Source organism: Aythya marila (assembly GCF_965140915.1).
Source record: "Aythya marila genome assembly, chromosome: 5".
Taxonomy (NCBI): Eukaryota; Metazoa; Chordata; class Aves; order Anseriformes; family Anatidae; genus Aythya; species Aythya marila.
Genome location: NC_139046.1, coordinates 34,884,639 through 34,900,067, shown reverse-complemented (window position 1 = coordinate 34,900,067; position 15,429 = coordinate 34,884,639). Strand labels below are relative to the sequence as shown.

The window sequence follows — 15,429 nt, the reverse complement described above, 5'->3', positions numbered from 1 at the left end:
TAGGTAGATTTATAACATAATCCAAGATTTTATGAAGAGTTGAAACTTGAATAAATTTAAGTCTTTTATTTTAATAGTTCTAAGTTTAAGAGTGGGGGAAAGATTAAAAGTAGGTCAGTGGTTACCAGACTTACCAAACTTTAGATGCATGGAAGAACTGTAAATTCCCATAAAGCTAATCTATTCATTGACCCCCACCATTATGATAGAGATCATATGGTGACTAATGCAAGATGAAACTCACAGCTTGGAAAGTAACATGGAATAGGATGTAAGTATGAGCTTCTGTTTTTTATTATACTTATGGATGCCCCCTCAGAAAAATATGCAAAGGGGTAACTGGCTTGGAAATGTTTGTGCACATCAAATCCCACCTCAGTTCCCACGTACAGAAGTTTCCATTAATGCTATTGCATCTGTGAATGTTTCTGCTATGGAAAATAGTACTTATAGGTAGTAAGGAAAATATGCATGTAATGTTCTTGTTTTAATGTTCAGCTTAAAGTTGGTATTATTTTTTCCCCAATGAGACTGGAATGGTCCTTGGTGTAGGGAAATATCAATATCCCTAAATCAACGTTAATGAAAACCTTGAAGCTACAGCAAGGTGGAGTATGCCCGTGTTATTCAGCTTTACCACATGCAGTCACTGGGGATGGTACCATGTTTTCACGCAACTTTATCCATGTAAACACAAGTGACTACACATTGTTGGATGTATACTTACTCAGTTTTTTCACTTGACTGAAGTTGTTGGAGATGAAAATGTGGGGAAAAACTCTAGAAGAAATCATCTGGAGAAGCTCAGCAATTGAATGCAAAACTGGTTCCTGGTGAAACTTCAGTAGAATTGTGTTAAATTCCAAGCCCCAGCAAGTCACTGGTATTGACATACAAACAAGTTATATGCTTAACAAAAACAAGCAAACAAACAAACAAAAAAACAACAAAACATGCTTCGTTGTTTCAGAAGCTTTTGGGCATTTTACTGCCTTTAATCTTTATTATTATTGGAGGGGTATTTTGGGGTTTCTTAACATCAAAAAATCAACTGGAAGTAGTCATTGTGTATATTGGATATGTTTAAAAGGGGCTGAATCTTTAGCAGCTGGCTAGTGAGCACAGTGAACCTTTGCATGTTTTTGGTATGAGTTTATAAAACAATAACCACAGACTGTCAGGGTATCAGCATTGCAGGGGGCGTCCATTTACAGCACGGACGAGTCTGAAGAGAGCTCAAGGTAAGATTTATAATTCTTCTACCTGTTCATTTCTGTTCATTACTTCAATATACCTGATACCGTTCCCATCCCATTACCCTTTCAGATCCTCTTGTTTAGGCTGATAGAAGTTGAGGTCAGATTTTGATTACAAAGTAAACGTTTTTTTTATTGGATTTTAAGAAAGCGGGTCTACAAAATGGATTTTAATTCAGAACACTTTGTGTATTTACACATGTGTAAATATATTTTTTAAAAAGACAAACAAAAACAACCTATCTTGAGAAATTCTTTTCTCACCACAAAGTTTTTGAATGGCAAAAAAGCAGGAGTTCTACCAAAGAAATTTCTATTGGAACATCTAAGATAACCTGTAAGTATCAACGACTTCAGTATATAAACTTTTCTTTAAAAGTATTTGAAATTTGAGGTAAGTTGTATTTTTAAAAGTTGACAGCCTAGGTTAGTATCTGACCGTATTGAGGTTTAATACCGTAAAGCTCCTGTAAAATACAGTCCTTTACAAATTGGTTTTCAGCCCCGTGTACCTTGTAGAACCTAAGTTTTGTTTTTCATATCAGTTTTCTACCAATTTCCTACCATTTTTAGTCCCTTTTTCCTTTTGTGATTTCAATGTATCCAACATTGGTTTGCCTGTATTGTTCTATCAATGCAGTATAGTTTCACTGGATACATTAATCACTAGTGAATTAGCTTTATTTCTGTAATCCTTTGTCGGTTCTCTGGTCCCTGTGCCTATGGCAGAAGAACACTTATCAGGTAAGATTGCTTTTTAAAGTTGTCTTAAATGCTTTGTTTAAAGAAAAGAAAAACAAAAAAACAGAGAAAATGCTGTATGATTGTTCCAGTTTTTAATTTCATTTCAGTGGTGGTAAACGTGGAGCCAAAGGGGATAAACCTGTTTATTCTGCTCAATATGTGTTCAAAAAAAGTGGTATTCTGGCATCCATCAGGTTGAAATTTGGTATATTTGGTTGTTATTTGGTATATTTGTGAACCGTGTACTTGCTCTTCCTCCCAGAAACATAGCTTATAGGCAAGGTTAATCCAGTGTTGGCGGTCCATGTCCTAGCACAGCATCTGTAAGTTAACACATAACAATTGCTTCCAAGGATGGATTTATCTATCATTCTGTTGATGTATTTTCTATTGTCTTATAGGAATTCTGGTCATAGGAACTGTTTCTAATTGAAAAAAAAAGTTGCAATTTTGTACAATTTTTAGTAAAACTGTAGCAGGTAACCCTTTAGTTTCTGTGTTTCAAAAGAGCTATTTCCAACCTTTTTTTTGTAACTCTTTCCATCTTGCAGTGGTGGAAGTTAAGGATTCCATTCTGCAGAGTCCAGTTCTTACCAATGAACTTTTAGAACTTTTTTAGGGAGGGAAAAGGGGAAAGGTTGCAGCTCTCTTCACTGTTAAACCACATGCACCATGTGTAAGTGGATAAATTTCTTTACCCAACTTTTCATATAGGATGGTTTTGGTCTGCCAAGACTTCTTGTGAAAACAAAACAAAAAAACCCCACACTGTCCAGTAAGCATTCCACTGAAATATATTTTTCTAGATGAAAGTTCACTTTGTTTGTACCCAAGTGGCTTATAGGGCCAGTGGAATTTGTGGCCCACTTGAATCATGACTGGCAGTGCACTGTGTATGTGCAGTTTAGTCAGCTTACAATAAGAGGCCAGCCCTGCTCTGCTAAGGTTGGAGATTGCTGGTCTGTGTAGATCTATGCTTTTGCACGAAATCTAGTCTTGTGATTGCTGCATTTTGATTTCATACTTAAGAGTTCCAAAAGATACCCACCAAACCCTATTTAATATTTTAAAATCAATGGGCGGTTTTGGTATTTCCATTACCAGCCTTGTGTGTTGCGCCGGGAAGATCCAGTTCCTATAACTGCAAAATTAACTATGAAAGTTCTCTTGTTGGTTTTTAGAAACTGGAGGAGGAAAAAGGCAAAAAGGAGAAAGAAAGACAGGAAATTGAAAAAGAACGCAGAGAAAGAGAAAGGGAACGAGAGCGTGAACGAGAAAGGAGGGAGCGTGAAAGAGAGAGGGAGCGTGAACGTGAACGAGAGAAGGAGAAGGAACGGGAGCGTGAACGGGAGCGAGATAGGGATCGTGACCGAACTAAAGACCGGGACAGAGACCGTGAACGGGACAGAGATCGGGACAGAGATCGTGAAAGGAGTTCAGACCGCAACAAGGATCGGAGCAGATCAAGGTAAATACACTTTAATTGCTATCTATTTCATTTTTTTTCACTAGTGTTCTTTTCTGAATGTATATAGTTCATGACAACAGTTGCCATTCAAAAAAAAGAATGGTCCTTTTGGAAGATTAGTGTAAAAAAAGGAAATCAAGAATTTAGGAAATACTGTTTTTATACAAATGAGAAGAATACTTTATTTCCTGCACAGCACAAGAATATAACGATTGTAATATGCCGTAAGCAACCCTCCAACTATGGCTTGGATGCTGGTTTTATCAATAATTTTTTTTATTTGTCAAGAATTTATCAAGATTTTTTTTTCAATTTATCAAGATTTTTTTAAAATCTTTTGGTGGGTAGTTTCATTTCTCCTTGAAGTTCTCCAGTGTCTTTACTTCACTTTTTTCTTACCTTTTTCTTGGGTGTATTTTTTTTAATGCAAGGGTATTCCTCTTTCAGTCTTAAACTATGACTAATTGTGTCGGGCTCTAGATGCTGCTTTTTTCCCTCTTCAGTGTAGGAAAAATAGCTGCTTCACGTTAAGTTTCTTATAGGCAGGGTTCATGTTATCATGCAAGCCATGAAGGACTTATTTAAGCATACCCTTTTTGTGGTATCTGTAGCTGTTACTTGTTATGGAGAACTACTAACATAATGAGTTGCCATGTGCTCATGCTTAATTTCTGTAGATACTTGTATTTAATGGTTGCAGTGTTCAAACAACTACGTTTAGATAACATAGGAACTAAATATATTAAAATATTGATCTGTGCCTATTGCTGTATTGGCTAATTATAACGTCTTGTATAATTGCACAAGACTGCTCACAAGACTATAGTGCATTATGCATTTGGAGAGGCATCGTTAGATTGAGTGGACATTGAGGGCTCTGTACTTAAATTCGGTCTTTTTGCTTCCTTCAGAGAAAAAAGCAGAGACAGGGAAAGAGAACGGGAACGGGAAAGAGAACGAGAGCGGGAAAGGGAACGTGAGAGAGAACGGGAAAGAGAACGAGAAAGAGAACGAGAGAAAGATAAAAAGAGAGACCGAGAAGAAGATGAAGAAGATGCCTATGAACGCCGAAAGCTAGAGAGGAAACTGCGGGAGAAAGAAGCTGCATATCAAGAGGTAGATTGGAATTTCTAAGATTCCTTAAGGAAAAAGAAAACTTCTGCTGGGTGACACTAACTGTTCTACTGTAAAATACACCATTCCTTCTCTCTTCTTAATACACTTTTAATCTCTTGACTGTATGAACTGGGGCAGGTGTGTCAGTTAATCAGAACAACATTGGACTTATTCTAGGGTCTTAAACTATAAATAACTAATTTTACCTAATTTTAATGTAAACTTTTCAAAACATTAATTCAAACTAACTTCAATGTAGTAGTGCTGTTTTTAATGTTGAGACAAGTGTGTGTCTTCTGTTGTAGCGTCTTAAAAACTGGGAAATTAGAGAAAGGAAGAAAAGTAGAGAATATGAAAAAGAGGCTGAAAGAGAAGAAGAAAGGAGGAGGGAAATGGTAAGGCTCGGTTTTACCTGTGATTTTTTTTCTCCTTGTTCTTTGTGTCCTATTTAGAATAGAACAGTCTGCTGGTATCTTTATGGATAGTGACAGAGCATCAATCCTGTATACATGCAGATTTGTTTTTATACAAAAATATCAGTTATGCTTGAAAAAGATGTCAAACAAAAGCAGGAGTACCGTTGAAAGTCTAGAAAACAAAACCTAGCAGCTTGATCTTATGAAGGCAAAAGAATGAGAAGGAGGCAGCTGAAAATGCTATGGTTTGATTATCATGTACTACTCCATTTGTAACCTGTATTTTTGTCAGATTTTTAGCAAAACCTACTACATTTTCTACCAGTGGAACTAGACCAGTCTTTATTTCCAACCTACTCATGTGCCTGAACCTTCTACAATATTTAAACACTGCTAAATTTACGGGTTCAGTTCATTAGTTGTGAAATTACCACAGTTACCAATGTAATACTTGAAAGTCTAGTCTGAACTGACAGCTTTAAAAAATAGATGCTTCTGTAGGCTAACAGGTTTTTGCTGAAGAAATTATTTTAAATGATGGTGTTAACATTTCACTTCATAATTCTCCTAGTGAAGGGGAGAAGATACGAGAGAGTTCTAAGTAGGAGGTGGAGTGGGAATTGCTGCAAAGCAGAAATTGGAAAGAGATATGGGGAAGAATAAAACAAAAATGAGAAAAAAGACATTTGGTTTACATGGAATTTAACTTTTTTGCCCTAGAAGCTTGGGAGGTGTTCTGTTTTAACTCCAGAAGGCAGCTAAACCCCACATAGCTGCTTGCTCCTTCCCTCCCAGTGGGATGGAGAAGAGAATTTGTAGGGTAAAAGCGAGAAAACTCGTGGTTTGAGATAAAGACAGTTTAATATATAAAGCAGAAACTGAAGAAGCAAGCAAAATAAGGAATTAATTTGCTGCTTCCCAGTCGTAGGTAAGTATTTAACGTTTTCCAGGGAAGTTAAGCTTCATCATGCATAGCAGCTACTTGGAAGACAAATGCCATAACTCCAAAGGTTCCCCCTCACTGCCTTTCCTCCAAGCTTTTAATGTTGAGCATGATGTCATATGGTATTTCTGTGTCTGGAAGAATGTACTTTGAAGCACAGCAGATAGTAATATTAGCAAGTTAATTTATTACTAGATTTTAAACCAGAAATAACATTACTTATGCTTCAATTTGTTGCAGGCAAAAGAAGCCAAACGGTTAAAAGAATTCTTAGAAGACTATGATGATGACAGAGATGATCCAAAATACTACAGGTATGTCTTTGTATAGATTCCAGGCAAGAAAATATTAATTGACCATTTTAACACAATTGTGGGTTTTGTTGGCAGAGGTTCATGAAGCTTACATTTGAGTGATTAGGTGGTGATGTAAGGGACATTAATTATTTTGGCATTACTTGATTAAGGGGCAGAGGGAAAAGGAAAAGACCTTTTATTGCTACTTGCTAATGCTTGGGAGCAGCTGCTCCTTCCTGCCACTTAAGTGATCAATTACAAAATAAGGTGGAGAGGGCAGGAAGAGTGGATGAAATGTCTCTAAATAGTTCACTACAAGGAAGCTCTGAGTTGTATCAAGAACAAGTGTATTAAGGATGGGGAAAATCCTTCAGCATGGTACTAACTAAAAACTTGGATCAAATTAGTCTTACAGAAATATGTACTTGTCAAGAACAGATTCTGATAAATTTGATTCTTTTCCTGAGGAGATCGGCAGTCACATTTTCTCTTTAACATGATGAGGTAAATTCCGTATAGTAATGCAGGGAACTTGTATTTTTGCAACAGAAAAATACAGGACAGTAGATGCTCTTACAAAACTCTTGTTTTTAATTAGTGGAAGACCTTTTTATCGGGTGTTTCTTGTATTGTCATACAATGTTCACATTTGGAATGTTCTTTGAAATGCCAATTCTGTATCTTTTGTAGGGGTAGTGCTCTTCAGAAGAGGCTACGAGACAGGGAGAAAGAGATGGAAGCAGATGAACGGGATAGGAAAAGGGAAAAGGAAGAACTAGAAGAAATTAGGCAGCGCCTTCTGGCAGAAGGACACCCAGATCCAGATGCAGAACTCCAGAGGGTAAGTAGCTGTTGGTCTGACAGGGGAAAACATCCCTTAGTATTCTGCTGGTATTCAGTAAAATAAAAATGTATTTAGCAAGCAAAAATTTGTAAGAGGTGATGGTTAATATTTGTTGTATTTTCTTTCTTTAAATAAAAAATAATCCAGGAAAGCAGTAAGAATATTGGAAATGAAAAGTAACTTCAGATCTGTGCTTAGATGGAGCTCAAAAACAAATGGTGGATTGACTATTTTTTTTTATACTAAAATGGCAGTAGTTGCATGTATTTGTTAACAGACTGCCAGGGAAGCAGTGGGCCTTTAGATTCTCTTTAAACAGTGCTGGTTTTGAGAGTTTCTTTTTTTCCTAATTCTCTTTCATTGTAGATGGAGCAGGAGGCTGAGCGGCGTAGGCAGCCGCAAATCAAACAAGAGCCGGAGTCTGAGGAAGAAGAGGAGGAAAAAGCAGAAAAAGAAGAAAAAAGAGAAGAGCCAGAGGAAGAAGAGGAGGAGCCTGAACAAAAGCCCTGCCTTAAACCAACTTTACGACCAATCAGTTCTGCCCCATCTGTTTCTTCTGCTAGTGGAAATGCAACCCCTAACACACCTGGTGATGAATCTCCCTGTGGCATTATTATCCCTCATGAAAATTCACCTGATCAACAACAGCCGGAGGAGCATCGGCCCAAAATAGGACTTAGTCTCAAACTGGGCAAGTTTACGTATTATTTTGATGTTCTATATGGGTTCACAATCAAAGAAAAAAAAAAAGCCAAAATGAGCAGCCACACAGTTCTCTAGCTATATTGAACATTTTGACGTATTCTATCAAGTTGTTGTTATCCTGATGGTCTGATTGATTTCTGCTGTCCAGTAGATACCTTTTATGGATCACTTCTAAAATCTAGGGGGGGAAGAGAGAGGGAAGTTCTGTCATCCTCAAGGCTTACTATTTTTTTAAGAAAAGCTCTGAGTTGGGATTAATAATTCTATGTGAAAGCTCTTTGCTACTCTTCATTGATGCAAGTATATTATTTAAGGTACTAGAGGTACCTTAATTAAGGTACTGCCTGTATTTATTCACAAATACTATTGATCAATTTTCAAAGAAGAAAACTGAAAATGAGGTTTTTCACCTCTTAAAGTAGAACTGACGACAGTTGCAAATAGAGCGCGAGTGCAGAGTTTCTTAGCACTTCAGCAATTTTCCAATGTTCTTAAAGTTCTGAGTAGCAGAATTAGCAATACTTATTTCAGAGAGCTTGTGCATTTATGATTTAATATTTTGGTTGAACAATATCAGGGCTGCACTTTGAGCTCACGCTTTAATCTTGAATGAAGAGTGACTGTGTGCTCTTAGGTTGACAGATGAACACTTTTCCTAGCATTAGATTCAGAGTAACCTTTCATCTCTGTGCTTTGCCTCTGGTAGAGTTTGAGCTCATGCCGTAGTCCCTTTCTCTCAGTTAGGGATGCTAATTGGTTTCAGGGTAGGAAAGAGCAGCCTGTTTTTCCTGGAATCTTGAAGAAGCTCAGTTTGAGCTTGGCATTTTTATAACAAATTTTGAGAGATTAAAATATTTGTTGGCATTCATAGACACTTATATAACACAGCTACTCCTCAAGAAATATGTGAAGAGCAAACTAGCTTCAGTTGAATTTTATGAATATGTAATTCTGTCTTATGGTTTGTAGGTGCCTGCAATAGTCCTAATCAGCCCAACGCTGTGAAAAGGAAGAAGCTTGCTGTGGATAGTGTTTTCAATAAATTTGATGATGAAGACAGTGATGATGTGCCCCGGAAAAGGAAACTCGTACCCCTGGATTATGGAGATGAAGATAAAAGCAATATTAAAGGCAGTGTCAATACAGAAGAAAAACGCAAACATATTAAGAGTCTCATTGAGAAGATTCCCACAGCAAAACCAGAGCTCTTTGCATATCCTCTTGACTGGTCAATTGTGGATTCAGTAAGTTGATTTGTTTTTAATAATTTGCAAAAAGCAGAATTCTTTCCAAACAAACTTTTGAATTGCATAGGAACACCTCATTCCTGGGACTGCAGTGGATTAAGTAGCACCATCAAATGGAACCAGACTTGAGTACTATATTTCTTTTCCACATTTAATACTTATTATGAGCATGCCTATTGTTTTGGTCTCTCCTGAATTGTTTAGTAGTGTTATATAAGGTGTCTAGTAATGACTCAATTTGTCTAGTAGTGTTATAGAAGGTGTATGTGTGTGGGTCATCTAGAAACATTTCTGATCAGATGTCAGAAATACTGATTCTAAATCACTGGGTTCTTTCTAAGCTAATAGCAAAAGGTATCTTTCACTAAACAGTAGGGTTTGTTCTAGCTGCCAGTATTGTTTCAGGGAAGTAAAACTTATGGATTACGGTGTGCTTTTTCTTCAGACACTAATGGAACGTCGAATTAGACCGTGGATAAACAAGAAAATAATAGAATATATTGGTGAAGAAGAAGCCACTCTAGTTGACTTTGTTTGTTCAAAGGTTAGTATCTTCTTGGTCCATTGTTCTCTTTTTAAGCTACAGCAATGATGGCAATATCTGTTTTTGAAGGCAGTCTGTTATCTTCTCTATAAATATGTAATACTGGTGTGCAGAAATGGTCAACGTACTTGAAGTTAGTATGTACTCTGTTTTACAGATTACCTCCTTTCATGCTTGCATACAATTTGTGTGTGTCAGATGCTGTTCTCTTAGATAAACATATGGACTGGATTGGATTGATGAAATAAAAGCAGCTCTTATGCTTGATAGTTTGACCATTAGATTTCAGAGTTAATAATTCATTTGCTGTTAACACTTTTAAAAAAAAAAAAAAAAAAACAAGATGCCTGAATTCAGGGAAAGCCAGTAGGCTGACTTTGCATAATTTTTAGGTTAACTAGATTAATTTCTTAAAAAGCTTTTTCGATACTTTGTTTCTTCAGTAGTAAATACTGAGGCCTTAGATTTAGAATTAGATGTCATTCTGCCATACCTTTTAGCCATTACATGACTTGTTTAAAGTAAACTCTGCAGAGATTATTCCATCAAGTTAGAAACAAGAAGTCTAGTAACTTGCTTTCTTATATCTGTCACAATATCTTTATTGCTGTTTCATAGGTAGGGAATTTCAAAAACCACTTTTGTAGCATGGGTGGTTAGTAGAAAGTGAAAAGCAGAAGCTGAATATTTGCAAAATTTTTAAATTATATTCAAAAGAAACATAAAAATAAAATTGTTTTCTAGTCTTAAATGATATGTTATGATTCTGAAAAATGAAAATACTATGAAATGCTTAAAAAGACAGATTTGAAATTCAGTTATAAAGTGATACAGGGAGAATTTTGCTCAAGATTTGGCTTTAGTCTTCTATCAGGAATGTACTGTTGGATAAAGGGGAGCTTACTTAAATTAGGAGAGCTTAACTGATGCACAGATGGCCAGCAAACAGAGGTCCTGTTGAATCTCTGAAGTTTGCTGGATCATAATCCTCAGTAATGAGCAATAAACTAGTACTCACTATGATTGAATCTGATGTAGTTTAATATTAATGTTACCCTGGCTAATACTAGAAACTAATAAATTGGAAACACTTCCTCATGTACAAAGTATTCAAAATCCTTGAAGTACAGACTGATTTTTTTTTTTCTCCCAAATATGTTCAAATAATTTACTTTGAGTTTTCAAACTAAAAATATTTGTTCCTTTCAGGTTATGGCTCACAGCTCACCACAGAGCATACTGGATGATGTTGCCATGGTAAGCAAAAATTGTATAACTGAGATAGCTTCTGTGATATGCAGAAGGTAGCAGTCAGTGTGTGAATTAGGAGTCCATAACAAATACTTGGTGTTCATAGAAAGTGTATATTGCAGGGAATTATGAAAGCTGTTTTGATTAAACATGTAATGCTAAAACAGACATGACTTTGTAGTTGTGGCATCTAAATACAAAATACTGATCGCTGCTGAGGGCTTCTTCGTATTTGGAAGTGTTGAAATTCTGTCCCTAACATTAGAGAGAGGTTTCTGGTACAGTTCTGTTACTGTTGAATCTTGAACTTCTATTTATTCTCATTCTTGTAACTTGATTTTTATAATTAATGTTATAGTAGGTTTATTCCTAATTAATGAGTAAAAGGTGATCTTCTTTAGACTATGAAAACTTGTGGGTTTTTGTTTTTGTTGTTTGCTTGGTGTTAGAAGGAGGAAATTTAATGAAATAAGGCTACTGCTTCACCTTGTCTTCATAGATTGAAAGGTGATTAAGTAGTGATTGTTTCCTCTCTTCTGGAAAGAAAATTTAGAAGCATTAAGTTGGTAGGAGTCAGATTCACAGTACAAGTCAGTAGGTGGTTTTTGGTTTAACATGAGAAACTTCCTGAGAAGTTTTGTGTGTGCTAAAATTCTGTAAGGACTCAAAAGAAGCCTGGATAGTAAGCTCAAGGAAGAGAAACCCATCAAGGGATTACTTACTAAATAAAATAGGATCCAAGGAAGTTCCAAGCTGAAAATGAGCAGATTTAATTCTCTGTAAGAGAGAATTATAGAAAATTTCATGTGTCCATTTTTTTTTTTTTACGTTCTTCCCAGGCTTGTTATTTCTCTGCCTTTTCCCAAGCCATTATTAGGAAGTCATTAGTGGTGCTTTTATATCTTTGTCCTCAAAGCTGCCTTATGCAAGTATATAATTAAAGTCATATTAAGGTATGAAGTATATAAGATATATACTGAAGTCAAGCCAGGTGATAAATGCAGGACAGACAAAATGAATAAAATCTATCTGATGCCTCACTCAGATGCTTAACTTTGATTTGATCAGCTCTACTTTGATAAAAATGGTATTGTCATCTTTCTTTTGACTACAAATGGCAGACTTTGATATGTCTACTAGGATTAATATTTATTACTACAATGCCTAACCTAAAAAAATAATCTGTGAAATGTGTATTTCCTACAGGTACTAGATGAAGAAGCTGAAGTTTTCATAGTCAAAATGTGGCGGTTGTTGATATACGAGACAGAAGCCAAGAAGATTGGTCTAGTGAAATAAAGCATTCTTCTTGCTTCTAGGGTTCCATTTTTCAATTTTTTTTCCATCGTTCAAAGACTTTGAATTTTCTCTGTTCTCAGAGACTTGAGACCTGTATTTTTTTATGTAGAAAATGTGAATTTTTTTGTCCTCTGCTTTGAGGCCCCCTTTACCCTTCTCAGTTAGTTATCTGAAATCCTGCATTGGTTCTCTTTATAATTCACCAGGTACAATTACCGGTATGTTTTATAAGCTGCAGCTACTGTACACGCTCTCTGGTAATCTTGTTATGTTACTTTGATTCTTGTAAATATTTAAAAAAAAAAAAAAAAAAGGCCCATTTTGCAAAACACTTGCACTTAATGTGGAACTATTATCAGTTATGGACGAAGACGGATGATTTTACTGCAAATTTATCAGCTTTTTTTTTTCTCTACTCTCCCTCTTTTTATTTAAGGAATGATCAGAATACAGTTTAAAAAATAAGCGGCTTGAGCTGCTTTCACAGAACAGCTTTGTGTGTTCTTCTGGTCCCTTACCTGCCTCTGCAAAAGAAGTTCCATTATACTTCTGATTCTGACATGAACCAGAAGTAGTCTTGGTACTTCATTGCTCATTTAGAGTTACTAGTAAAGCTGGGAAGTTAATCTCCTGCAGATGCTCTGCTTCTTTCCTAGGAAGTGCAAATTGCAGGAAGTTTTTTATTCTCAGCTCAGTTAAAACAAGAGCAGGACCATAATTCAGTAAGTGCTATTTAATTTTTTTTAAACCTAGCTTATTTTCTGCTGAATTTCATTTTATCCCTTCTCTATTAGCCCTTCTGTCTCCAAAGTAATCAAAATTTTTTAAAGTTATTTTTAAAAACTTTTTTTTTTTTTTTTTAGAGCTTAAGGAAGAAAAAACACCTACTTGGGAAGCTTCAGAGATGTAACTGAGTGTAGCAGTTGACAAGAACTAAACCATAAATTTTCAAACAAAACTGAAGTCTTGTTTTTATCCATACTGTTAAAACAAGCCCTGACTTTTGTTTTCTACTGTAAGCAGTCTATTGTCCACAAAGAGGGTGATATTTTCCTGCATCGTTTGTATGGATTTTTATAAATAGGCTGATGTGATACAAATGATGAGATGTACTGTAAACTGCATTTTTTATCTCATACCCAGGTAAGAAGACAAATCAATAATGTGCTATGAGCTGTCTTGATTGCAGGAGGACTGTGTTCCAGGGAGCAAACTGTCAAACATTTTTAATTTTTAAACACAAATCTTAATAGCAAACAAATTAAGTAAAGGTGTTCCAGTATCTCTGTATTGTATTTAACTGAAGGATACAGGTTGACCTGTTCAGAAAACATAACTGTGACCTTGAGTTACTAGTTCTTTGTATCTGGAGAGGACACTTGAAAACACTGTTCTTAACAAATGGGATCGTGTAAAGGTTCCACCATGTAAATATTTCAGATATTAAAAATGTATATATTTGATTTAAGGACTGACATTTTTTTGAGTCTTGTGCAGTACAGCATGCAATTTTAATTAATGTTTGCTTTCTGAATCCAATGAATCAAGAAGTGTTCACAAATTAGGGGTGTTTCTTTTAAAATTTCCACTTTGGGTCACTAGAAGCCTGCAAATACAGATGTGATCCCAGTGTGTTCATTCTCATCCCTGCAGCAGAATGCTGTTTACCTTGAAGTCTAATGCTTGGATGTTCCCTTTATGTTATGCTTAAGTTTGCATGAAGCTCACACACTGACATGCTGCAATCTTCCTTTTTTTTCTGCAACTTCCCCATTCTTCCCATAGTTTTGGATCAGCACTTACTGAAAAAAAATGCCAAATTCTAAAGTAGTTCAAAATATGTTCTGTTTTTAGTATACATAGAGAAGAGGTGAACTTCATGGGTGCTTTTTGTTCTAATGCATCATTCTCTGTCATAATTGGTATTTAAACAGACTAAAGACAACAGATGCTTTCTAATGCTACTGTTGCCTGATGACAGGTTGCCTGATGTGCTTGTTGAGATTCTTCAGGGAAAGTTCAAGTAATGAAACTTCAGCTTATTTTCTTTTGCTCTCCATTAAAGCTGTATATTTATCTTCTACTACTATTTATGAACTGGACATAAGCTTGTAACCTTCCTAAGGAGACCAAAGGAAGAATCTCTGTGAGGAAGACATCTATGAAATTAAATATCCTGTTGCAACATACTAAAAAAATTAACATTCCAGTTTAAATTTTAGAAGTTGAGGCTTTCATCTGTAATGGAAGGAAGAAGGAATGGTCACTACACTGTCTGGTTTTTGCAAGTACTTCAACAAGGTTTTCCTCTTTTCTAATGCAAGCTGTTGCTTTAAAAAAATCACCTTTTGGTGTCAGCTATTACTCAAATTAGCGTTACTGCTCCCCATTGGTAACAATATAGTGTGTGTGTGTGTGTGTGTGATGTTGCAGGGTAGAATACAAATCTGCATACTGCTGAGAGGTTCTTGAAGTAACTTCCCTTTAAGTGTTTTTTCTTTCAACACACAGGAACAGAATTATTTCAAGATTAAGTTGCAAAAAAAAAAAAAATCAGGAGAAGACTTGCCAATTCTAAATTACAACACTTTACTGCCTGAATGTGCAATTTAATATTTCTAGTATGTTAATGCGCAGAAATAATAGTGGTATAGTGAAAACAAACCAATAGCAAATTATGTGTGTTCAGTGCAATATGCCACAATGATTCATTACATGATAGAAATTAAGTATCTCAAAACTTAATGTACAGAGGGGGAAAATATCAGTTTCCACAACAGAACTAGATGTGCTAGTCATTGATCTAGACTTCATTGTTGTGGAGCTGGGATTGGGATTTATACCATAACTGAACTTGTCTCATGATCACATTGTGCAACTGCCCTTCTGCATACTACATACTCTAAGCAATGGTATGTCACTGAAGTACTGTTTCTGTTGGCGTACACTGAAATGAAGTGAAGAAGCCTTGAACAAGAAACATTAATTACCAAGAATGATGTATTTTTACATTACTGTTGTTATTTGGGGACTTTTTTGTTCTTCAAATATTTAACATGTTCATGTAGTCTTTTTACGTTTCTAATTTCGGGCTTCCTGTCTTCTATCTGAACAGGAGCCTCTGCACTAAAAAGCATCTAGCTACACCGTTGTGGCTCTAAATATGGGCAGGGGGAAGGCCCCAAACTGTAAGTTTAGTTTCTCAATTTATATTTCTCACTACTCTAAAGCTTTCCTATTACTAAGAGAGAGAACACTTGGATTTTTTTTTTTAATGCTTTTATTAACAGAGTTGCTAGA

General features: G+C 35.8%; 1 protein-coding gene across 4 annotated transcripts in view; it reads left to right on the top strand.

Annotated features, from left to right (window-relative positions):
- The window catches only part of RBM25 (RNA binding motif protein 25), a 32,640-nt gene extending 19,050 nt beyond the window's left edge, over positions 1 to 13,590 (top strand). For 3 of the 4 annotated variants that reach the window (XM_082762673.1, XM_082762674.1, XM_082762675.1), the window contains 10 exons: positions 3,182 to 3,468; positions 4,380 to 4,584; positions 4,890 to 4,979; positions 6,184 to 6,257; positions 6,930 to 7,080; positions 7,450 to 7,774; positions 8,758 to 9,032; positions 9,481 to 9,579; positions 10,789 to 10,836; positions 12,037 to 13,590. In XM_082762673.1, the coding sequence (XP_082618799.1) occupies positions 3,182 to 3,468; positions 4,380 to 4,584; positions 4,890 to 4,979; positions 6,184 to 6,257; positions 6,930 to 7,080; positions 7,450 to 7,774; positions 8,758 to 9,032; positions 9,481 to 9,579; positions 10,789 to 10,836; positions 12,037 to 12,129 (1,647 nt within the window). In that variant the 3' untranslated portion in view covers positions 12,130 to 13,590. The remainder of the gene's footprint in view (positions 1 to 3,181; positions 3,469 to 4,379; positions 4,585 to 4,889; positions 4,980 to 6,183; positions 6,258 to 6,929; positions 7,081 to 7,449; positions 7,775 to 8,757; positions 9,033 to 9,480; positions 9,580 to 10,788; positions 10,837 to 12,036) is intronic. The other variant, XR_014317693.1, reaches the window with a different exon arrangement.
- Positions 13,591 to 15,429: the final 1,839 nt, after the last annotated feature.